Source organism: Ruditapes philippinarum, unplaced genomic scaffold (genome assembly GCF_026571515.1).
Source record: "Ruditapes philippinarum isolate M1 unplaced genomic scaffold, ASM2657151v2 ctg7101_1_1_1_1, whole genome shotgun sequence".
NCBI classification, from domain to species: Eukaryota; Metazoa; Mollusca; class Bivalvia; order Venerida; family Veneridae; genus Ruditapes; species Ruditapes philippinarum.
This window is the reverse complement of record NW_026856815.1, coordinates 68,394-94,865: the sequence shown is the minus strand read 5'-3', so window position 1 is coordinate 94,865 and position 26,472 is coordinate 68,394. Positions and strand designations below refer to the sequence as shown.

Sequence of the window (26,472 nt, the reverse complement as noted above, 5' to 3'; positions counted from 1 at the left end):
CGAATGCATTTGACAAGTCAAGGTTGAACATGTGATAATGTAAACAAATGAACCTTTTAACAACAGTGCATTGATGGTCCTAGATCGCTCACCTAATATCAATTAGAAGAAAAAGTCACAATTCTTCAATGCAAAAGTATCTGCAATGTTTCATTTTTGGCATCAAGGGCATGATTTGTATACCTTTCGTTGGCCTAGAGGCAATGCCACATTTAAGCTCTTTGCATTGTAGTTTCAAACAAGAAGACTTAAAAATGTTTTCCTATACAAGTTTATATAAACCTTTAAGTGACACAGGTCACAGAACCACTAGAGATTTGGGCATGGTAGTTTCTGAGGTAAGAATTTTTTAAGATTTTATTTTTACAGTATATTTTTAGCTCTTGCGACCAACTTATACAATAGACTGGGACAATGTATATATAACTCTTGTAGAGGACCACCTAATGATCATTCCTTTGAAGTTTTATAAAAATTCAACATTCTGTGTGCCTGGTGTCTGCCTGGGATATCCATGGTCAAACACTAACGAAAATAACCATGGTCAAACACTAACGGAAATAACCATGGTCAAACACTAACGAAAATAACCATGGTCAAACACCAACGGAATGATGTTGTCTGAGATATCTATGGTAAAAAGATAACAGAAATGTTGTCTGATTAGGATATTCATGGTCAAACAGTAACAGAAACATGTGATCTGCCTGTATAAGCTTTGGTAATTAATAAATAAATGTTTTAAGTTTTAACTTAGCCCTTGGAATAACAAAAGAGAGAAATATAATTTGTACAATGAAACTGACATTACAACAAAACCACCATCACAAACAACAACAACAACAAAATATTCAATAAATATAATTTATTTCTTATATTGCACATATTTCACATTGTAACAAATTTCATTAAAATGTCTAATAAAAACTACAGTATGATGCTTTAATCAGTCAAATCCTAATAAATATCAAATCAAATATCATCAAAGATAAAGACTTTAACAGTTACAATATGAAGATAACATTGTCCAGGGGAAACAACTCAGATATTAAGTTACTATTTAACATGCTGTAACATACCCTTGTTTAAACATAACGTCTGCACTAACATTGTTTTTTAAACAGCTTTACAATTGTGAATTTACATACAGAGTATATTGGAATGCATTAAATATTTCATAATAATTTTATCATTAATTCTTCTTGTAATATAAGAGTTCACTAACTAAATAAAGAATCCATCACATTATATTTTACAGTTATGCATTTTTAATTTTAAACCTAGCAAATAGTTAAAACATTCATTAAAAGATTCAGTATTAGCATTCTACCACATATGTACATGTACATATCTTTTATTTTCAACATCTACACATCTCAACATATCAAGTCCAGTTTACATATGCACAATCAAATCATAGGTTATTATAAATATTCCATTAGTTATGATATAAAATGCCAGGTATACATATGGTTTACTCATCCTCTCTCACATATCAGCTCAATCACCTGAAAATAAATGGAATAGTGCCAGTTACAAGTGAAAACATCAAATATAAATAAAAAAAAACAACATCAAAACATGGCATTTATAGTTTTGTTTAAATCAACCTTTTTATAAATCAATATTTAAAAACGATATTTCTGATTAAAGACCTATTACTATGAAACTAAAAGTTGAAATCACATGAATACAAGTATTTGTTGTGGTTTTGTGATAACTAAAACTGTCTGTAAAGCATGAGATATAGAGGATATTGAATGAGTGTAAGTTTAATACTGAATTTATTAAACAAGTTGAATAAAATTAGTATTAAACTTACAAAAATTTAACATTCTATTTATCATATACCAAAGACAAAGACCGTTTTGAAGTAAAAAGAACCATTTTTCATTAACCCGCCTATAATATAACGCTAACATTTAGCGCGTCTAAACGCTATGTTTATATAACAGAAATGAGTTCACGTCAAATTATATGTACGGCCGTGCAATACCATTTTTACGGAGTCGTAAAAGCGGCATGGGTATGTGATAAGTGAAGTTATTGAACAGCTATTTATTGACTGGTTTTTAGGAGTAGAAAAATGATGTAAACATATAAGATGACTTACACTAGGTTCCATCATCACTGGATCTAAACATCTGTGTACTGTACTACATACTATCTCATCTAATAAAACTTGAACTAAACTGTAAATATAAAATGATTAGAATAACCAATGATTTTTGGCCATTGACCACAGGCAGTTAATCTGATGTTAAAATCATCTTTTAACTTTACAATTACATACTTAAGATAACAATTAAGTTTTTAACTTATGCATATAACATAAGATTTAGAAAATGTAATAATCAACAGTAGACACAGAAAATACAGAAATAGCTTCCTATGCCTTAAAATAATGCAAACATCTACAAAATGTTGCATTTTAAATTTTACTAAGTGACAAAAATAAATGCAAGCATACAAAAATAGGACATTATTATTAAAACACAATACTAAGGTATTACTTTTCATCTGAGACAAATCTCCATAGATATAATTGTAGATAGTAGGTATCAACTTGTATCTGCTGTAACCCATAGCGACCAAATATCCTCAATCTTACACACTCCATAAATGTCTGAAATAAAATATATAATATTAGCTACATATATCAAAATCTTGTTAGTTTAGTAAATTTTCATTAAGTACCACTGTTGCATGAAAAATATTCTAAACTGAAAGCAGGACAAACACATCTATAAATTGTAAAGTGCACTTCTGAAATCTCTAAAAATAAACAGATTTCAAATTGATTTTTGCCTATATATCTTTTTTTAATTTTTAATGATTTTTTTAAATAAATTGCATAAACACAAATAAGTAGACAGTACTTTTTTTTACCTCTTTGGACCTTGACTAAAGTTTTTGATGTACTATATTATTTTCTAGACTGATTTCTCAGAAAACTGTCAATGACTCAATCACTTTGAAAAATATTATGGAAAATCAGAGAATTTTAAAACAATATTTATAGCAGCTAACTGTGATACTTTTTGTGTGGTGGTTAATACATTTTATTTGAAGAAAGAAAAAAGTATTTAGTATTCAAAATAAAATTCACTTGTAACTAGCAGAACTTGTTTTTGTTTTTTTTTGTGTTTTTTCTTTTTCGAAATTTCAAATGTCTAAAACATGTTGGTTTGCTACCTTGTTGATAAAAGATATTTCAATTGCAATTCTTTCCAACAATATAAGCTTATTCTAAGTGGTTATCATGACGATGTGACACCAGCCAAAGTTAATTAATTTGTTCATCTATCTTTAACTGACAACATACACTTAACTATCTTCAAATGAATGTTTTCCTCACATGAGACCCTGTCAGAAAGTATGGTGAAAACATGAAAAAAGATCGGAACCTATTTAAAACAAAGTTAAATCATTAGGTGACACTAATCATGAATACACAGAGTATATAATAAGATAAACAAGAATACCTTCAAGCTGATTTTAATGATGCCAGTAAGTACAGAGACCTTGGAGAATTCTACAGCACTAAATATCTCAATTTTCTCAGAAAACAGTTTCTGTATATTGCTCATCAGACTGTTGTCTATGCTGAAAATTTGAATATAGAATATATGTATACATATGATCACATAAGTTGTGTTTTCAATGCAGCATTTTGTACAGAAATAATGTCCCCATATGAAAACATGTAAAAGGAATGTAAGTTAAGATAACAAAACTTTTAAAAGTTAAATTGCCACTTTATTCCGTGATCCTCCATAACATGTGTTACTGTGCTACTTTCTTTCATATCCAACAAAATATTACTTATAAAATTGGTAGTTATTTCATTTACATGTTTTATCCCTCATTTACAGACACAATCAAACCAAGTCTGCAATTTTCGTGTATTTTTGTTGTGATCAATCCTTCTGAGGGATAACACTTTGTTCAGATTTTTTAATTGCTCATACAACATTTTCTTGCAAAAACCTGACATATTTACAATCTGAAACCAGGAAGGAAGTATATATAGTTACCTAGGTGTATAGTTCCACTGTCCACGTTTTTGTTGTGAGGCAGCATAACTATAACTATGTGCTCTACGACTAGAGTCACTACTTCTCTCCTTCCTTACACCTTCCTCATATAGTTGTCCTACCTGTAATACAGTAACAGAAAACACTAGTGATGTAATAATACACCAGTATTTTCTGTAATACAGAACATAGTTCAAAAGTAAGACAACAATGTTCTGTAATAAAGAACATAGTTCACTAGAGGTGCAATAATAAACCATTATATTGTGTAATAAAAAATAGACTTGTTCACTGGTAGTGCAACAATATACAATAAATGTATTTCAATACATATTGAATAAAATATGAGTCAACTGTATCACAATATCTGAGTATTCTTATACAATAAAATAAATAGATATTGAATGAGTGCAGATTTAATACTAAATTTATTGAATGAGTTGATGAAAGTGAAATAATGAATTACAATTAGAAAGAGTAATTTTTTGTTGATGTGGCTAACATTTACACGCCTGAATGATATATATAGAGGATATTGAATGAGTGTAGGTTTAATACTAAATTTATTGAACGAGTTGAATAAAATCATATTATGCGAGCCTCTGGCGAGCATAATATTGTTTTATTCAACGAGTTCAATAAATTTAGTATTGAATCTTCACGAATTTAATATTCTATTTATCACATATATAAAATAAGAACGGTAAACTGTGATCAAGAGTCATTTTTCTTTGACGCGCCTATAGTGTAACGCTAACATTAGCGCGCTTTAACGCTATGTTTATAGCGCAAATGACGTGACGTTAAAGTGTTATTACACTAGTGTAATATCGTCTAGTGTAATACCGTTTTTATTAAATGGCTTTATTACACTCCTGCGCCGCGGTTTATGTGATATTTGTATATACAGTAGAACTTCTATGAGACGAACTTCGATTAGTCGATTTTCTCGATGTGTCGAAGTAAAATGAAAGTCCCGATTTTTTCTCTTATATATTCCATATAAAAACCTATTTATGAGTCGAGATTTTATGTGTCGAATTTTTCGTGGTCCGTATAGAATAAATCTAGTACAATTTACCACAAATAAGTCAAAGTCCTTCGATTATTTTGACACCTTCGATCTCGAGACATTTTTCACACCTTTTCTTGCCGCGAAGACCTTAAGTGACACGTGTTAATTACACAGCTGAGTGTTCAAACAACCTTTGAATGCGTTTAAATGTGTGAAAAAATGCTTTAATCGTTTCTAATTTATTTGCCGTAGCGGTATTTGAAAGTACATGTAACAGTAAGAACTATCATACTTCCGTGACCCGGTGTCGCGTGATAATCACACGCGAAATATTAACTATAAGCTGGTTAAGTTATTGCCCTTTCGAATTGTTACGCCTTTTGTAACTTCATTGTATACGTCAACAGGTAGTTCAAATCATTAGCCGTGAAAAGATACTTAACATGTCATATTTATCATTGCATAAAGTAAAATATCAGATTAATAAATGAAAGAAAACATGAAATAGGTTACGTTATAGATCTTATAATTACGGGCAAGTCACAGGTTGAAATTTTGTCATAGCATTCAGAACGATTCATGAGTTGAAGTCCCGATGTGTCGAAGTTTTTACGCAAGTCCCTCCAACTTCGACTTACCGAAGTTCTACTGTAGTTCAAATGACGTCATGTCAAAGTTTATTACACTAGTGTAATATTGTTTTTATTAAATGGGTTTATTGCACACCTCCAATGTGGTTTATGTGATAACTATGTGTTTACCACAATTCACTACTTTGCACTGAATGTCTATGACAAAATATAAAATCTCGTATTTATATATAAATGCTACATTGTTTCTTGACAAGGACACATATCAGAACGCTCAAGGAAAGAAACTAATATTCTATATCTAATGTTAAATGATAATCCAGGTAGTTACCTGTGAATCTATTGATGTGATGTCTTCTACCACTCGTTTCATGACAGCTCGTACATTACGTGGTTCTATGGTATTTAACCAGTCTCGTGTCTCCACACTCTTACGTAACATCTGAAAGTATTCATGTAAAATACAGAAAATATCAACACAAATACAGCAGATTAATGGCCAGAGTATATCCACACCTGGTCTTAAACAAAACTAAACTGAACCAAAAAAGAAACTTTGTAAAGTATGTGCCAGTTGTTCTAGGGTACCACTTAGATGTACACACTTATATACATGTAGTAGCTTGTAAAACTCGTTTTGTTTGCAAAATCGGTCAGCTAATCCCCGTATAAAAGCCCGACATGTTTATTCAACATAAAAATCGAGTTTTAAAAGGATTGAAAAACTGAACTAACATATCTACATTCAAACTTGGAGAAAGTTTCTTTTTTGTTTGAGTATATGTTTAAAAGAAAATATTCTTCATACTACCTATTTCTGAGTGAATTAGAAAATCAAACAGTCTGCAGTATTTCCAATTTTGCTGTCTTTGGTGTTCTTTAAGGATTTGTTTCAAAATACTTAATAAAATGTTATTTATAACTATTTCATGTCTAATAACCCCAGTCCTATTAAGGAATTCCTTTTTTCTATTTTAGAAGCCAACCCATGTTTAAATAAATTAGAGAAATAAAGTTGTACCTGTGATATAGCTAGACCTTGAACTTTGACATAATGGTTAAGAAGATTCTGGGCAGTCTGTTTAATGTCTGCACACAATGAAGAGACTGATGTAACTTCTAACTTATGATCCATGTCAAACTGCTCCTCTGTCAATGTTATCTGGTAAAAATATAAACATCACAAATAAGTAATTAATGTTTTAACTTATATGAAAAACTATTCAGAAAATTGTGATTAATTTGTTTAGATAATTTTTAAGAGGAAAATGTGCAAAGATATTCAATGTGCCCAATCCACAATGAGTTGATGTATAAGACAATATTAAATGGCTTTTGCAATGTAAAGATAAAAAGTTATACAAGAAAGTAAAATGGAAAAAAAATCAAGATTAAGAAAATAGATTTTATAGCATTGCAACATCTAATGCTTGCAGTAAAATTAAGCATGGGGATTTTTTACACTTTGATTTTTTTAGACACCTCTTATTTATCACAGTGAAAGAATTAACAGAAAACATATAATTAAGATAGTCTTACTGTAATGCTTTCCTTCCAAAATTGTCTTACATTGGCCAATATCACAATAAATTGATCATTTCTGGAACATTATTTTTTTACAATCTTCAAATTAAATAATTTTTTAAAAAGTTTATAACCAGATTTAGTATATAGCGATAAAGGATGAGTGATTGTAAGTTAGTGATTGTAAGTTACTTAATGACCAAGATCTTGAAACAAGAGGGCCATGATGGCCCTGAGGTCGCTCACCTGTATATAGGCCCCCCACCCCCCCAACGTTGCAGGGCCAATTTAACCCAAGGGCTTTTATTTGCACAAACTTGGTAGACACCCATAAGAAGATGTTTCATGCTAAACATCTAAGCTCTAGCTCATTGGGCTTTTTAAAAGAAGATTTTTTTCTTCAGTTTTTACTATACACATATAGTTAAAAACAATGACACCCCTTGGGCCGGGCCAGTTTTGACCCCAGGGCTTTTATTTGAACAAACTTTGTAGACACTTACTAGAAGATGTTTCATGCTTAATATCTAAACTCTAGCTATTTGGGTTTTTTCAAAGAAGATTTAAAGTTTTTGCTAAACACATATAAAGAAAATCAATGACCCCCGGGGCGGGGCCAATTTTGACCCCAGGTCTTTTATTTGAACAAACTTTGTAGACACTCACTAAAAGATGTTTCATGCTTAATATCTTAACTCTAGCTATTTGGGTTTTTTCAAAGAAGATTTTTTAAGTTTTTGCTATACACATATAAGGAAAATCAATGACCCCCCGGGGCAGTGCCAATTTTGACCCCAGGGCTTTTATTTGAACAAACTTGGTAGACACCTATTAGAACATGTTTGATGCTCAATATCTTAGCCATAGCTCTTTGAGTTCTTTAAAAGAAGATTTTTTAAGTTTTTACTATATGCATATAGGGAAAATCAATGACCCCCCGGGGCGGGGCCAATTTTGACCCCAGGGCTTTTATTTGAACAAACTTGGTAGACACCCATTAGAACATGTTTCATGCTAAATATCTTAGCTCTAGCTCTTTGGGTTCTTTAAAAGAAGATAGTTTAAGTTTTTACTATATGCATATAGGGAAAATCAATGACCCCCGGTGCAGGGCCAATTTTGACCCCAGGGCTTTTATTTGAACAAACTTGGTAGACACTCACTAGAAGATGTTTCATGCCAAATATCTAAGCTCTAGCTCTTTCAGTTCTTTAAAAGAAGATTTTTTAAGTTTTTACTATATGCATATAAAGAAAATCAATGACCCCCCGGGGCGGGGCCAATTTTGACCCCAGGGCTATAATTTGAACAAACTTGATAGACACTCTCTAGAAGATGTTTCATGCCAAATATCTAAGCTCTAGCTCTTTGAGTTCTTTAAAAGAAGATTTTTTAAGTTTTTACTATATGCATATAGGGAAAATCAATGACCCCCCCCGGGCAGGGCCAATTTTCACCCCAGGGCTTTTATTTGAACAAACTTGGTAGACACCCATTAGAACATGTTTCATGCTAAATATCTTAGCTCTAGCTCTTTGGGTTCTTTAACAGATTTTTTAAGTTTTTACTATATGCATATAGGGAAAATCAATGACCCCCCAGGGCGGGGCCAATTTTGACCCCAGGGCTTTTATTTGAACAAAATTGGTAAACACTCACTAGAAGATGTTTCATGCCAAATATCTAAGCTCTAGCTCTTATGGTTTTTTAAAAGAAGATATTTAAAGTTTTTTCTTTCGGTTGCCATGGCAACCAGAGTTCTGCATGGAATTAAATTCTTTGAACAATTTTTAAAGGTGACCACCAAAGGAACATTCCTGTGAAGTTTGGATGAAATTGGCTTAGTGGTTTATGAGGAGATGTCATTTAAAGTAAAAGTTTACGGACGGACGGACGACGGACGGACGACGGACGGACGGACGGACGCCGGACGAAAAGCGATCACAAAAGCTCACCCTGTCACTTTGTGACAGGTGAGCTAAAAAGTAACATTCTGGAAATAACAAATATGCTACCATATTGGCCAATTTAAGATTTTTTGGCAGGAAAGCATTAGTCTAAGGGTAAGACTACCTTAATATTATTATTTGGTCTCACCAGGTATGATATTGTAGAACTCTCAAAGTCCGAGCACAACCGTGACAAGATAAGCAGTAAAGCAGGAGGTGCCGAACCTGTACCCTCACAGAAATCCTGGCACACCTTGGTAATGTGCTGGATATATGCTACAACCAGACCTTCCCTTACACCCTGGGTACAAAATGGTCCTCTAAAATATGGCTTCATAGCAAATGTAATATCTGGAGCTGTAAATACCTGAAATATCAAGAAAAAATTAATATAACTACACAGATACAAAAATGTTCCTTAGCTAAAACAAGTTTCCAAAACTGCTGCCAACTGCTTTATAATCAAACAAAATTCAGATTCAGCAAGAAAAAAAAAATCAATAATGAAACCATTTTTGATAAGTGAAATATATAATAAAACAGAAGCCATCAAAAACAGCATGCTCAACTATTCTCAGAGCCTGGATAATCAACTTAACTTAAAAAGGTTTGATTTAAAATACATGACAAAGTTACAAATCTTGGATAGTAACAAAGGAATTTTTCAAGTTCAAAAAGGGCCATAGTCAGCTATGGATCTTGAGCAGTGAACATCAATTTTGACCTCAAAGACATTTGTGAAAGTACAAGCAAATATAATGGTGGTTGACGAGATTAAAAATTGTACAAAAAAGTAATACTCCGAGCTGTAACCGAAGTGTAAGCTAAAATTGACACCCTGTTGAGCTCCATTATTTGACGTAAAAATATAACTCACAGAAGATGAAAATGAAAATGTTAAGCTTTTAATTAATGAGCATAAAATATTACAAAGGATATATTCTAACCTGAAGGTTTACCAGAACAGATTTAACTTGCTCTAAGGTGGTAATCTGAATATTACTCAACAGTTCTGTAAGATTGGCCCCCTGTTCTTGTTTACTGGCTACACGTGGACTTGCCAGATTCTGACGTATATCTGTCATACAATCTGGAATAATAATACAAGTAATAAACTCAAGGATCACTAGATGTATCAATAGCTGGACAGTGCAAATAGTTTCATCTGGAGTCAGACCAGTCTGCCAATCTATTATGACGTTTGTATACTTACTCAACCAGGTTACGCCTTTTGAGGTTCTTAATTATCTAAACTAAATACATCCAAACTGTCATTATACAACCAGGAAATATAAATGCCCTACTTCTACTATATGTGAAATCAAGATTTCATTTCTAAATTTCTTATAAATATAAGGAAATGAATGTTATGGCATTTTACTACAAGCATTTTCATTTCTTATTTTCAAATTATCAAACAAACATTTTATGACCACACGGATGCAAACAATAAAACAAGAGCTGTCCGTAAGACAGCGCGCTCGACTTTTTTATTGCTTGCCAATAAAAAAAGTTTTTGCAGTAAAAGGCAATACAAGAATCTCTGTATTTTTAAAGTGAACAATGGCCATGAGCATTAAGATATTTAGTGAAGAATTATTTTACTGAATTGTGTGATACCCTTGAACACTGCAGCAATGTTTATATGACATAATTTATGGTAAAGTGAACAAGTGGATAGGAATGAATTTTTTTAGATTTTTTAAGTTTTTTAGTGCTTGCCTATAATACAAAACATTGACAGTTAAGGGCCATAATTCAAATAAAATCTTTGACAGAATTACCTTCTCCTGGACATGTTTGGGAATCATGATTGTAAACAAGTATTCCAACTTTCAAATTAATATCTCAAACAGTTCAGTCAAAAAGTGGACTGGTACTAAAAACTTAACCAAGATTCTAAGTCGATAAAAGGCCTTAATTTTTAAAACAAATCCTTGACAGAGTTACCTTCTCTTTCGTACAGATGGGGGTAATGATGTGAAATAGCATTAAAAGTTTCAAAGCAATATCTCAAAGGGTTAAGGCAATAAGTGGATTTTACCCATATTCAATGTATTTTCTAAGTCAAAAAGGGGCATAATTCTGTCAAAAACCTTGACAGAGTTATGTCCTCTTGTCTGTTGATGAAGGTCGTGATGGTAAACAAGTATGGTCAGTTTCAAAGCAATACCTCCAATGGTTTTGAAATAAAGTGAGGTGGTACAAAAAACTTAACCAAGCTCAATACACTTTCTAAGTCAAAAAAGGGCCATAATTCTGTCAAAAACCTTGACAGAGTTATGTACTCTTGTCTGTAGATGGAGGTTATGATGGTGAACAAGTATGGTAAGTTTCAAAGCCATACTTGTAATACTTCTGAAATAAAGTGGGGTGGTACGAAAAACTTAACCAAGGTGTGACGCCGACGCCGGGGCGAGTAGGATAGCTCCCCTTTTCATAGAAAAGTCGAGCTAACAATGACAATAACCCTATAGGATAAAACAATAACATTAACCTGTAAAATGTTGTTTAAGAGACTCCAGGTAGTGTGATACTCTATCTCTAGCAGCTGTAGATACAATATTTGTTCCAGCCCTGTAATAAAAATAGATATTTCATGTATATACAACTATGTTTCTGATGCAGGTCCTCCCTATATTTAAACTTATCCTGCTCCATCATTCCTGGAAGATTCTAGATATTTAGTAATGACTTGCTATAATTTTAAGTTATTTACTTCTTATCTACAATTGAAACTCAACTACTCAATCTTGAGGACCCTGTTACCTATAGTATAGAATGTAACCACTGCTGACCAAGATCAGCCAATACTTTCTTACCATCTGGTCTGCAATGTTCACTATACTTCAATACATGTTTTGAAATTTAATCATTTTCCCTAAAAATAAAGAAAGGTTTAAGCACATTATTTCCAATTACTTAGGACAAAAAATAAATTATTATTAATTTTATTGAAGTGATTGCCAGTATATACCTTGAAAAGTCTGTGTCAGGTAGAAGCTTATTCATGGCCTGCAAGCGTCTGTGGAATCTATCAAGAGCTCTTACAAGAATTGTATTATCTCCAGTTTCTTTCTGTAAGATTGTAGCAACATGTAAATGGTAATTCATGATAAAAAAGAAAACAAATTGCATTCCAATAATTGTGAATAAAAATTAAATACAGTCATGCATTAAATTTGACACACAAATGTTTGCGAGACATTTAATAAAATGGAAATATACAGATTTATATAGTTCCTACAAATATTTGATTCTTTTTACATTATGATAAACAAATGTAACTTCTTTACCAAGTTTGATGTAGGAAGAAAGAGATCAAGAAAGCACAATTTATTTTAAAAAGTTTGAATTCTGAGAACAGTATGTGTACACATGTAATTACACCCAAAGCATTCATATAATCCAGTATTCCTTTATTGGTATTTGTCACTTCAAACCAAAACACTGCTCCTCTAAATAAATATCTTGTATAGACAATGACTAAAACATGACACAATCATTGTCTGTTGGAATCTGGAGTTGTAGCCAGATCCAAACTTATAACCTCATGGTTTAAAGTCTACAATCCCTTCTTCCTACCACCAATTACCATTATATCCATATATTAAATACATTAATAAATTATCTAATCTAATAATATAACATTTATTTACCTCTAACTGGACTCTCTCTTGTACACAATTAAAGTAGACCTCCATCAGTGTATGTACAAATGTTACAAGCTTTTTTGATGCTATGGCATCAAGCTCTTCACTGAAATAGATACAATGACATTAATTTTCAAGTACTCAATCATTAAACATAAAATAGTTTAAGAAAACATTTAAAGTAATGATACAATTTTACTCTAATTATGTTTTATATACTAAACTAGATAATAATGTTAAATGAATATTATATTTTGTTTGCTTAATTTTGAAATTTCCTTCACAAAACAGTATTTGAAACATTTTTTTCTGGCTCTTTGACTTAAAATAATATGATAATGTACTGTTATTTCAATGCACCATAGAATTTCTTTAGAAAATGGTGTCTAACAATACAATAAGCAATGATAAAACATTTCAAACAAATTCTACACCATGTCTGCAGGAATTTTACAAGAAGGTCAGACACAGCATACTAACCTATCTTGTTGTCTGTTTAAAAACATATCATTATAAGAAGCTATCACTAGGCACATGTTGCTAAGGAAACCATTACAGCCACAGTCAACAAACGCCAGAACATCCTAGAAACAAAAATATACCAGAAATTCTTTATGACAAAACATAAATGTCAAGAAATCTACAAGCAAAATTTTATACACAATTTACTTAAAAGAGATCATAAAATGGTACATGTATAGTATAAATACACTGTCAAAAGATTAAATTTCATGAACCTGACTAAATACAGTCTTGTTTAATATTTCCTACATCAGCAATAAACTTGAATATCCCTAGTGCATCATTAATATACAAATATTAATTGTTTTATCCGTAGTAATATCAATTTTTGATGGAATTTTAACAAATTCTTCAGATCTAATAGTGGTAATATTACATTGAAATACTAATTATTTTTCACCATAGAATTATCTAGATATGTTTGTGAAGCTCTCTCAGCCTCCTTCTGAGCTCCCTCCCCTTTCTGTAGACTGATCTGAAACTGGAGTTCCTCCAGATCACTGTCCAATTTTCTTCTTGCACTGAAATATAAAAGCTTAGAGATCAAAGTTTTGTACATCAAAATTACTATCAACTTATTACAGTAATGACTCTTAATTTTGCACTAATTCAGGCCAGAATTTGGATACAGAATGTTGGTTAATCTATTTAGATATCTCGCTGAAGTCTTGGACTAAGGAACACAATCATGGAGTCTTAAACAAGGCAGCAGTACTGTATGTACAAGCGAAACAAATTCATTGCTTCGGTTCTTGTGTATTTTCTAATACAATGTGTATTGTTATCAATCTTGTTGAGACATCCTTTTAAAAAGTAACCAATCACTTATATATTAAAGTAAAGTAAGATTATAAATGTAACATACTGTGCCAGAAATTCCTCACATAATTGTTCCGCTGGCTCATCTAGCTGTAACAAGAGATCTACACACTCGGCTAGTTGTTTTGGTGTGGACTGTCGAAAGAAATCAGATAAACAGATAACTCTTTTACAAGTCATTGCATAAAAAGTAAACTCAACAGTATAACTGAGCAAACCCAATTTATTTAATGTAATGCAGATTAGAAATCATAGTCATCTTTTGAATGTGACATTAAGTAGAAAATTTGATATCTGAAAACAACAATAAATATTTGGCAATTCTGGTTCAAATATCCTGTGTTTTTATAAAAAGATGTCACAAAAAATTAACTTCAGATTTTATTTATGACATTTTTTAACGTCTGAAATAAATCAGACTTTATTCTTAGACAGGGTTTTTCTTTATTAGTTGGGTCTTACATGGCGCCAATACAGTATAGGTCATATAGTAACTTTCAAGCTTTAAAGGTGGAGGAATATCACAGGTGCCCTTCCATGCATTATTTCAGGCACAAACAGGCACCTGAGTAGAACCCCTGATGTTCCAAAAGCAAGATAGCTTTCTCAAATGAAAAAATCCAAAGTCCTTGGCAGAATTCGAACCCACAGCAGTGAGGGTCAAGTGGTTTGAAAGACAGGGTTTTAACTATGTCTGAAGAAAGCTTGGTTATTTTTTCAAAGAAGGGAAAACAAGTATTTGTCATAAAGGCAAGTTAATGGAATTACCAAAATTTTTCCCATTTTTGTCCAGCCAGCTGGCCAATAGCATGTTGCAGTGTAAATTATGTTATATTATTTTCTTATGTTACATACTGTGCAACTTAAAGAAAAACCTTACTATATATACCTCTTTATCTCTGAACTGTTGTTTCAGGTGGCCTCTTAATTCTTTGATAATCTGACTACAATCAGAGTTAATACCTTGAAAACTTGGCATATGTTGGTACTGATGTAACACTCTCTGAGCCTTTGTGTAGTACCTGCCACATAATTAGGGTATTTTACTTGACATATTATAGCTGTAAGTCATTTTGTATTTGGTAAATTAATTCAGGTGAAGATCAGTTTTTTAGTACACCTTCAGTAAACAAAAGTTAATGTAAATACAATTCCTTTATTAGTTCTTATCTATTTGTTCAAAATCATTTCTGTATTCATTTAAATGCAAATATTTTTTCTATGTAAATCTTCAAAAGAAAGTAAAAAATACAACAAAACAAGCAATTATCATAGTATTGCAAGCAATCCATAAGTCCCCTACCGGTTAGAACCCCAGCAATATTCTGATGGGCCATTTGCCATTCAATTTTACCAGTGAATGAATGACATGAATGAACTTAAATCTTTTGAGTTCTAAGTTTGTCTATATCACAGTTATGTGTTAAGTTTCCATGCCTAGTAAGGAAATTATGTTTATACAACCTTGTCATATTATTACGATGTGGGATTTTAAAGTAAATCCTATAAGGAATAAAGAAGTTGGAGTGAAAATACCTGTTTCTCGAAAAAAATCTAAGTTCAAGGGGGACATAATTCTGGAAATAGTCTTGCTAGAGTATTTAACCTTCCCAAAAATGTTGAGTGATAATAAGAAACATATATATGAAGTTTGAAGTAGATACATTAGGAAATAAAGAAGTTATTTAAAAAAGACAACATTTTTTTCCCCTAAAAAATCTAAGTTCAAGGGAGGTAATACTGATAATTTTTGTGCTAGAGTTATAAACCTTGTCACATATGATGCGGTTGATGACCAGAAACTTATATTTAAAGTTTGAAGTAAACACCTTAAGAAATAAAGAACATATAGTGAAAAAGCTGAAAAATTTAAATCAGAAATCTTGAAATTCAGGCTATTTGTTGCCATAGCAACCAGAATTTTCAACATAGGAAGAAAAGAAAAAGATGTGCATAATCTCCAGACTGCCATCTACCCATATTTCAAGTTTCATAAAAATATTTTCAGTACTTTTTGAGTTATCACTGGATCCAGTTTATGTGTTAAATTTGCCATATTTTCAGACTATTTGTTGCCATAGCAACCAGAATTTTCAACATAGGAAGAAAAAAAAAAGACGTGCATAATCTCCATACTGCCATCTATCCATATATCAAGTTTCATAAAAATATTTTCAGTACTTTTTACGTTATCGCGGGATCCAGTTTTGTGGACGGACGGACTGACAGACAGACAGACGGACGGAGGGTAAACCTAAAGTCCCCTCCGGTTAAACCGGTAGGGGACTAATAATCAGATATATTTATTATGTGACAGTATGTAATTACCTGACAGCTTGACTGTATGCCTTCATTTCAATACATTTCTTGAGACGTGCCGGTAGCTCAAACAGAAACTGTAGCTGTATCGAGAAAAAACATTTATTTAACCTTTAACCTGTCAACTTGTGGCAACTGGAATCACCCATGCAACCAGTGCGAATCAAGATCAGTCAGTATGTCCCTGCCATCTGATTATGGTCTGCACTGTTCGCTAATTTCCCTAAACATGTCATTTGGTTATGACTAGACTGGAAGATGGACATGTCCATTTAAGATATTAAGCATGATAATGGTTAAAAGGATGTATAACTTGTTTTATTCAAGTACTAATTTGGAGGTAATTCTTTCAGTATCATTGTTCTGAAAACTATATAACATCAAAACAAAATGTTCTCACAGAATATATTATCAAACAACATTTATGTGTATTCATGTTTTTATCTGATTTAGATTGAACAGATTTTTATCTTACCTTCTTTAATAATGAATGCACTCCTGATAATTTTGTTATATGCTGTCTGCGGTCTTGTAAAGTATGAGAAATATTACCGCTAAATTCGGTGATGCGTGACATATTGGTAGCAAGATGATCCATTTCGTCCTCCATCTTACGAAAATCATTCTTCATCTGAAAATTATACAACATATTGTATATGTTTTACTTTACACTGCACACATACATTATATACAATGTATACACCATGGGATTTTCAGTGTCAATGTTTTAATTTAATTGCAACAATCCACAAATTTAACAACAAGCTTAAAAAGATACAAATTTTACTTTAATATATAATTATTACATTTATGGGTAAACTGGTATAAGTCACATAAGTTTTTAAGCCACTAATAATTTCTTGAATCAATTTCATCATATCTTATCTGCTTTACTATCATCAAGGTAGTAAATTTCATGCAAAGAAATGGTACAAATATCCTTCAATTATATAATTAAATTAATTATGTCTGAGAATTTCATTAGTCAACTAATACCAAAAGGCAACTCTGACTTGCAACATCAGTAGTCAAAGTTGAAATATCATCTTGATGTCGTAACTGTACACCGCTTCCATTGCACATACCAATTAAAGATGTTTACTATGGGATACCCACTGGACCTATCATATCCAAATTTAACAGATACATAGAAAAATGCTGATATATAACTACTATGTATATTTGATCTTATTATCTTACAAACAAAATTAATGTAATGAAAGTCCACATATTTTTTTATCCACCCTTTTACAATGACTTACTTTCCTGATTGTATCTGTTGCACTGATAAACTTGTTATAATTTTCATACACCAGTGTCTGCATATCACTATCTAGAGACCGAATCTGCTTCAGCATTTCTGACTCTTTGTCCATCAGCTCTGTTAAGGACTTTTCTCGTATGAGTTTGCCCAGGAACATGTCAGGTTTGAAATGAGCACCATCAATATCACATGGATCAAGGGATGCCCCACCCGCTTTATCCTCGTCCAGGCCATAATACATCTTTAACATTCCATGCCGCTTTCTCCTCTCCGCCTCATCAGCTATGAGAAAAAAATTTACAAATGAGGATATATCAAAATACCTGATGGCATCTTCTACTAGTAAAGCTAAAATGTTGCAATTATTATGCACAACCTTCATGTAATTCATTATTTTCTGCATAACCAAAGGTACAGTACTTGTAAAGTTAATGTTATTCAAAAAACCTTTTATTTCCTTAATAAGAACATAAATAATAGTAGTTGTTCATAGATTCATTAAGCACTGCCATTAATTGTATGGAGTAAAAGCTCTTGATGAGTTGCCTTTAGAATTTATCAGTAAAATCCAGTTGATAATTAAGCGGAGCAGACCTTTTATATATTTTAGGTAGTTTTATTCATTTTTCTCCTAAAAATTGTCAATATAAATTATTGGTCAATGAGTATTTATAATAGTTAACCTTTTGAAATATGAAGAAAATTCATGACAAAAAATGTCACTTTGAGATATTTATTTTCTACATAGTATAATGGTAGCTTGAAATGTAAAAACAAAACTGTTAATAGCTTAGATGCTGTTTTAGAAAAATTAATCTGTTATTTTTCAATTAAATCATAAAATTTATAAATTAGATACTTTTTAAAACATCCTTATTCTATGTTGTGATTATGATTGAAATATATATCTACATTGTATTTGCAATGTTTGCACTTGTAGATATGAAAATATGTCCTAAATCATTCATATAATTGCGAGTGCAAAATGTTGACCATGTAGAGAAATACGCTAGATGGCAAGTTATACAGTCATGTAAACCTTAAATGATAAATCATAATTATATAGTAAATGGCTGCTGTATATTAGCATGGATCTCTGTATATCCACACACTTAACTTTTGCTATATGTCTGCATTGAGTTAAATGGTGAACTTAAATATTCAATATACATTTAAATTTTGTCTGATGCAAACAAATTTACCATAAATTTGACAAAGGTTCATTTTTGACTTTCATATTATTTTGAAAAGTGCTGTATGGCTAGACAATACAGTGTGTCCTGGCTAGCTGTATGTGACTCATGTACGACTAGAACTTTTGGCTAGCCATACGGCCCATACAGCTAGCCAATTCCTTTAACATTACAGAAATTAATTAGGGACATTAGGGTACACTTTTAGTGATGTTTACAAATTTAAGAAAGGTAACAAGCAAATGCACCAGATTAAAAATCGGTTATAATTAGTGCTTCAATTCAGTGTTTCAGTTAAGTTGATGTAACTATCAATAAAAATATTTAGTTAATTGATATTGATTTATTGATATTATAAACTAGTTATTATGTGTACCTATCCGAATACTTCTCACTTATCCCTAGACTCAAAGTAAACTCTCGGTAGGACTAACATGATTGCCTATATCTTATAACAATAGGTGACAAAGGAAAATATTTAATGCCAACATTTGTTTAAAAAGGCATAGGAGAATAACGTTAAAAAGAATAAAATAATGAAACATACTGTCATTTTTTTCTGCACTGTCAGCCATGCTTGATTAGAATCGTGAAATATTGACCGATTGCAAAGCAACAGTTCTAAAAATTTAATCGAACAAAATAACGTTACTATTTTTTCCCCAATTTAAAATACATTTGTATTCGCAGAACAAGTCAATTACAGTCTTCCTATTAATGATAAAATCTATAAGTGTATAATGTTTTAATCATTTGTTTAATATATTCCCATAGGAGACATAATACATTATTTCCATATTGGGACTGTTGAATACATCTATGGTACATGACCCTTCCAATTTAAATCATTAGATCAAAAGATATAAGACAATATCCGAATGATTGTTTCATTTATGACTGTTCTGTACAATACCACATTGACTTACACAGTTCAACGGGAACTCATATAAGATTTGCGTGTTGGTTAAACCAACATGTTTATCCAATATAAAGCGTTTATCCAAAATATGTTTTTCCCGCTGTGAACAAGCCAAATATATAAAAAGTAATTGCATTTTATAGTCTAAGTTTCATGCTTACGCACGTTCACCGACTTTACAGCTATTACCCCTGGTCATCGGGCTACTGGTATCTATCTATCAATCTCCCTGGGGAGTCTTTTATCTCCGCTTAGTGCAGCCGACACTTTGGCGCAACGGAATTGTACCACCCTCGCAGGTACCCATTTACACCTGGGTGAAGTGAAGCAATCGCAGGTAAATTTCTTGCTCAAGGAAATTAGCAGTGCCCCTGGTGGGGTTCGAACCCGGGACCTCTCGATCCCTAAGCGCGCGTCCTATCCCCCTATTGTACACTTCCATGGTTCAAATAACCTGTAAATATTGTTAGACCAAAGTTTATTACAGAGAGTATTCTTTTTTAATTAAAAATCAACTATCATAATGCTAAGTATTTGCAAAGGTTGACATAAAAAAGAACCGTTTGGCTGATCATCAACTGGAACATCAAGAAGTTTTCATATTATCAATATTAACCCATGGGAATTCAACTTATATCTTTGCTGCAGATTGTGTCAAACAAGTTTTATAAAGAGTTATTCTTTCAAGCTTTTTAGGGGTTGGGTCTTACATCATATGGCAACTGTCCAGCTGTACTAGTTGTCAAAGACCTCAGATGCCCCTCTGTGCAATATTCAGGCACAAGCAGGCACCAAAGTGGAACAGAGGTTTCATAAGCTAGCTGAATAGTTTCCTTACATGGTAGAATCCAAAGCCCCTGGCAGGATTCAAATCCACAGAGATGAGGGGCAAGAAGTTTGAAGTCAACAACTTTAACCACTCCACCATGGATGCCTCTTACAAGCAAATTATGCCAATTAGTAGTATACTATTTTCATGGGGTTTTAAGTTGCCCCATCACTGTAAAGGTCATGTGACCACTTTCCAGCTTTACAGGTGGAGGAAGTTGTCCCTCTGTGCATTAGTTTAGGCACAATCAGGCACCCAAGTAGAACCACTTACATTGTCTAAGATAGCCAGATAGCTTTATCCAAACTCACAGGCAGAATTCAAACCCACAGCAATGAGGGACAAAAACAAACGCATGTCAAGAGACCTTAATTACTCAGCCATAGATGCCCTGTATTGTATTTCATGGATATAGGTTTAAAAAGTCCTGTATAGCTACAGTCTGTTATGTATTCTATATAGAATAGGCTCACTTGACAATGTCCAATTTCAAAGCAAATTGTAGATAACCAGACATGTATTTTTCACAACAGTTATTACTGTGTAATGGAAACAGCACTGAACCCAGGCAAAATTACCTATTATCTATATTGAATGGTGCAAGCGTGTTTTTATAAGTCATACATGTTAAATATTCTATTTATTCGGGGTCAAGATAACATAACACTGTACCATTGTTTTATAATTTAATAAGCAGTTTCATAACAAAACAGGATAAAAATGATCAGTACAATCATTTAACATGCCACAATAAATCAATCATGTATAAAAACACTTCCGAATAAACAATACTTAATTGCTTATATGTTATAATATAACAAAATTAGAAGCATAGCATTAATTTTGAAAAATAAAATGAATTCACAAGGAGAATTGACCTAAAACCATAATTTAGCACTTAAGTCCGTTGGCAGAAACTGATTTTATCTATGCCACAAGTGCAGATCATGATCAAACGGACATTTTACACTTAATATGAAATTATCAATGAAAATGATAACAGGTTTTGTCCTAATTGAAAGATGGACAAGTCCATTTAAGATATTTAGCGAGGGTATGGTTAAATGTAATTAGATATAAGTAATTTGATGACAAATTTATAAAATCAATACACCAATAATGAAAAATGTTCACAAGGACATTTCTTAACTGTAAAGGATGTTAAGTTAGTGACACGGACATATTGGCGAATTTCGTGAATTAACGAAAATCATATTTCTTTTAGCGTAAATATCAATCAACCTGTCTGAATTCTACCCTTGCACTATTCACTGATATTTCCTCATGTGAAATGTCTTGAAATTTTAATCTGCTAACTTCTCAACAAGTTGAAATATCCACATATAAAGTATTGCCTATCCTTTATACAGACTGGATATTTAATTTGATTTTCATATAATAATTTTCACTATAATTATTACATAAAAAATAATAAGCTACAAACAACTGATCGAAAAAAATGAGTGTAAAGCCTCAAAAGTTTTTTTTTATCATTCATCAACATTTCAATGCAAATGTGTTTAGTGACATAATCCAGGTTTCATAAATGTGTTTACAACAAAAGGCAAAATACAGAAATAAATCTGCCAAACTTATAAAATTTTGGCAATGATTTTAATGTCATTAACAGTAAGACATATTAAACAATTAATTTACTATATACAATCATATTGCACTAAGATTCATTAACAATAACAGAGCAAGCACTCCAAAACCTGTTGGTTTTCTATGAGAAAAAACGACAGCACTTAACAATGTTCCTCTCTTTGATGGCCTGTAGGAAACTGGAAGGGTCAAAATTAGATAAAATCCTTGACCTTAATTTCTTGTTATCAAGAATTTGAAAGCTGCTGTAGGGATAATAATTCAAAGAAAATAAGAAAGAGGTGAAATTATATGCTTATATCTAGCTTTACTCACAAAAACTAGAACTCCGCGAGTCGGATGTGTCGCCTTGTGAACAATGTAGTTTAGGAGAAATGGCCAGGACAAAAATGAAATATGAAAAATAACAAAGGGCAATAACTAAAAAAATAATAAGTGCAGAGCAGCAGTTTCTGTGCACTGCACTTCTTATCAATAAGATCTATCATTCTATGATGTTTCAAGTCCATAGCTTTCATACTTGAGGAGAAATGACCAGGACAAAAATAAAGTAAGAAAATCAACAAAGGGCAATAACTCAAAAATAAGAAATGCAGAGTATCAATTCTTATGCACTGCACTTTTTCTTAATGAGATCTATCATCCTATGAAGTTTCAAGTCCATAACTTTTATACTTTCAGAGAAATGGCCTGGACAAAAATTAAGTATGAAAATTAACAAAGGGCCATAACTCAAAAATTAAGAAATGCAGAGTACCGGTTCTTGTGCACTGCACTTTTTCTTAATGAGATCTATCATCCTATGAAGTTTCAAGTCATTAGCTTTTATACTTAAGGAGAAATGGCCCGGACAAAATTAAAGTATGAAAATAAACAAAGGGCAATAACTCAAAAAATAAGAAATGCAGAGTACCTGTTCTTGTGCACTGCACTTCTTCTTAATGAGACCCATCATCCTATGAAGTTTCAAGTCCATAACTTTTATACTTTCAGAGAAATGGCCTGGACAAAAATTAAGTATGAAAATTAACAAAGGGCAATAACTAAAAAATTAGGAAGTGCAGAGTACCGGTTCTTGTGCACTGCACTTCTTCTTAATGAGATCTATCATCCTATGAAGTTTCAAGTCCATAGCTTTTTTAGTTGAAGAGAAATGGCCCGGACAAAATTAAAGTATGAAAATTAACAAAGGGCAATAACTCAAAAAATAAGAACTGCAGAGTACCGGTCCTTGTGCACTGCACTTCAGGTTATTGAAAGAAGCATGCATACCAAGTTTGAAGTCAATCAGACTTATAGTGACTGAGTTATGCTCCGGACAAGCTTTAGGGGACGCCGACGACGACGCCGACAACGACGCCGACACAGACGCCGCCGACGAAAGTAACCCCTATATGTCACCTTTTCAAGGCGACACAATAAAAAATATTATGTATATTTTTTATATATTAATATAAATATTAATATAAATTAATAGTTTTATCTATTCATGATTACCAGAGAGGTAATATTGTCACATCTGTTTTACTTAACATTTCATGTCAACTATTAACATCAGTTTTTCTATAAATTATAAAGTCTGACACACATTGTCTAATGCATGACTCACATATAATGCATTCACTAACATATCAAATTTAGGAGTATTTTACTAATTAGGTTACAAATAAAACAAAATGCATATGGCACCAAACTGAACTAAAAATACCTTGCATAGAATAAATCAAGCTTATAATTAGTAAGTAAATAAAATAGTTGTTATACATATCTCAGTATTTAACACAAATGTATATTTATATATCACATTACAATCATATATCTATATCTATCACTTTTCAACAAGTCTTATCTAAATTAACATTTAATTTTTTTCAGCATATTTAATGATGTAATTCACATTTGTTCTATTCAAATCTCTTTAAAGTTGTGTTGAAAAGCTAGATTTACTTCATTACATCTCTGATGTCAGTGTTCAAAATTTCCACTTTTTTATTTCATTTTTGATGGCTTTTTATAACACACCAACAATGTAATTGTCACAGTAACTTTCCATTTTTTTACTGATGAAGGGACACCTCAGATGCCCCTCTGTATATTATCATAGGCACACGCAGACACGAGAGTAGAACCACTGACCTTACAAAAGGACATTTGATGTATCATAAATTGAAAAACTTTTTGTGAACAAATCTCTAGAAATGATAATTGGACAACAACATGTCAAGGTGTAAGATACTTATTTGTATTATATAAACTAGACATTGTTCTCAAAATTAAAACATCAGTTAAACAGAAATATTTTTGTTCTCTTATCAACATCATTCCTTAAGGTCATGAAAAATGATGAAAAATACAAACAAACTGAGGAAACATTGCAAAATCTTTGCTCTTTATAATATTTCTTACATGTTAGTGTAATACAAATACATGTAATGCCGTATAAAACTAACTAAAGGAATGGTCAAGAAATAACCAAGCAGGTTTGATATATTTGGTGGGAATATATTAATGCCAATTACACGAATAATCTTAATATTACATATATCTTAAATAATGTGACTAGGGATTGAGATAAAACTGGTGAATGTATACAGGAAATATAATATTTTATACAGCTATTTTAAACAGTTGAATACTTTCATGGTAACATTTTCATAGTTTTGTTATTAATTCAACTGTATTAAATTACAAAAGTGACACAAGTTGCCATTATTGTTCAAACATTACGATTACACACTGCTCCCTTAAAGAAACAAAACATGCATTTTTCAAAAACAGGAAATTAATTATAATGAATTAATTAATGGTTTGTTTTTCTTTATCAATGTAGATAAAAAATATATCACATTCTTAGTTTCCTCAATACTATTAACCACTATCTTATCAACCCTTAATAATGTACAGCAAAACTAAATAAATAACATTATCTCTGCATGAACATACCTTATAATGCATATCATTGTTGCAGATTCATATGCTTATAGACACATCATAAAAATTCCCTTATGAATACATAAACATTGTATTCTCTAGCTAATCCTTTATATTTCATTGTTTTGCATTGAGATATGTTAAATATAATGTAAATTTAAGTGAAAAGAAATGAAAATTTTTAAATCGGATTTTGACCAAAATGAAAACACTTTTTTAAAACTGAATATCGGCCAACAACCCACATCGCATTATTTCTTCCTTTTTTGTCTTTTGGATTTAAATTATAGGTTTGGGGACCTCAGTGGAATTCCTTCAAGCTTCCAGAGTCTGTAAAAAATTTTTAATCGCAGCAGAATGATAGCTTAATTTCAGCAAAGAATGTTTCAGCACTCTAGAGATGGAATAATTGTGTAATATTTGTTTGTGAACACAACATGTAAATAAACAAATGATTATGTTATGGTCTTCATAAACATGATCTAAACATAATTTATCTAGCAAGTTACTGTATAAAACTTCTCACTGCAAGCTGCATTACCAAAACACACTTCAAACTGTAAGCCAGATTTAACAAGATTGACCAAAGTTTTTGCTTGAAACACAGATGGTCTGAGGTTTAAAATGATGAAAACGAAATGTCCAAGTCACATGGATTATATGGGAAGTTAGGTACAACTTAAGTAGTTATGACAACTGGGTAAGAGCTATATATCTGTTTAGATAATGTCTCTTGATATCACATTTTTGGCCCCTTTGCCATGACATTCATCTTCTTCATAGACACAACAATATATGTACTGGTAGTTGTACAGACAAACACCTATATGACAGGCCAATGTTTACACACTATAGCCCAATAATCTCATTGTCTCCTATAGTTATCACAATACTATTATCACTCTCAGCTGTGCCCAGCTGCCTGGGTTTGTCCATTTACAAGTCCTTTTAATTGTTTTAAAACAGTTTCTTGAAGTTTCTTCTTCTCTCTCTCATTCTTCTTTAATGATACAAACACTTTCGTTTTCTTCTTCTCAGAATTACTCAATCTGCAAACAAATTTTACCAAACATTAAATAACACTTTTTGCTATTGTTTAACATTGAAATAGCTTTTGAAATCAATATTGTAAATATAAACTTTTCATGTAACCTATAATGACGAAAACACATGCACAGGTCCATGCTCTACATTTCTTTGCAAATCTATGGCCAGCAATTACAGTCATTTTTAATGAATATTGTATAAACAGGCAGACTGTATAGATATGTCACAAGTGAATTCTCCAGTCTATCAGCACTTT

At 31.8% G+C, this 26,472-nt stretch overlaps 2 protein-coding genes across 4 annotated transcripts in view; both read right to left on the bottom strand.

Annotated features, from left to right (window-relative positions):
* Nucleotides 1-850: 850 nt before the first annotated feature.
* LOC132747772 (vacuolar protein sorting-associated protein 51 homolog) lies at nt 851-19,485 on the bottom strand. Its single transcript, XM_060737267.1, has 20 exons — nt 19,433-19,485; nt 17,691-17,974; nt 16,904-17,059; nt 16,438-16,511; nt 14,999-15,131; nt 14,156-14,244; nt 13,691-13,811; nt 13,249-13,352; nt 12,775-12,874; nt 12,093-12,193; nt 11,613-11,692; nt 10,063-10,205; nt 9,264-9,482; nt 6,664-6,804; nt 5,974-6,084; nt 4,038-4,159; nt 3,486-3,606; nt 2,514-2,626; nt 2,114-2,192; nt 851-1,508 (listed from the first exon to the last, which is right to left on the bottom strand). The coding sequence occupies exons 1-20, from the start codon at nt 19,458-19,460 to the stop codon at nt 1,479-1,481; spliced, it is 2,349 nt and encodes a 782-aa protein (XP_060593250.1). The 5' UTR covers nt 19,461-19,485; the 3' UTR covers nt 851-1,478.
* A 1,820-nt stretch (nt 19,486-21,305) lies between these two features.
* LOC132747771 (exocyst complex component 6B-like) overlaps nt 21,306-26,472 on the bottom strand; it is a 37,064-nt gene continuing 31,897 nt past the window's right edge. For all 3 annotated transcript variants that reach the window (XM_060737265.1, XM_060737264.1, XM_060737266.1), the window contains one exon: nt 21,306-26,218. In XM_060737265.1, coding sequence (XP_060593248.1) covers nt 26,074-26,218 — 145 coding nt within the window. In that variant the 3' untranslated portion in view covers nt 21,306-26,073. The remainder of the gene's footprint in view (nt 26,219-26,472) is intronic.

Excerpts from the sequence above, each read along its gene's own strand:
- LOC132747772 (XM_060737267.1), bottom strand. The coding sequence starts at position 19,460 with ATGGCTGACAGTGCAGAAAAAAATGACA. Across the intron at positions 9,483-10,062 it reads CTGTTCTGGTAAACCTTCAG|GTATTTACAGCTCCAGATAT; the intron begins GTTAGAATATAT and ends TTGATATTTCAG. Across the intron at positions 3,607-4,037 it reads CAGTGGAACTATACACCTAG|CATAGACAACAGTCTGATGA; the intron begins GTAACTATATAT and ends TCAAATTTTCAG.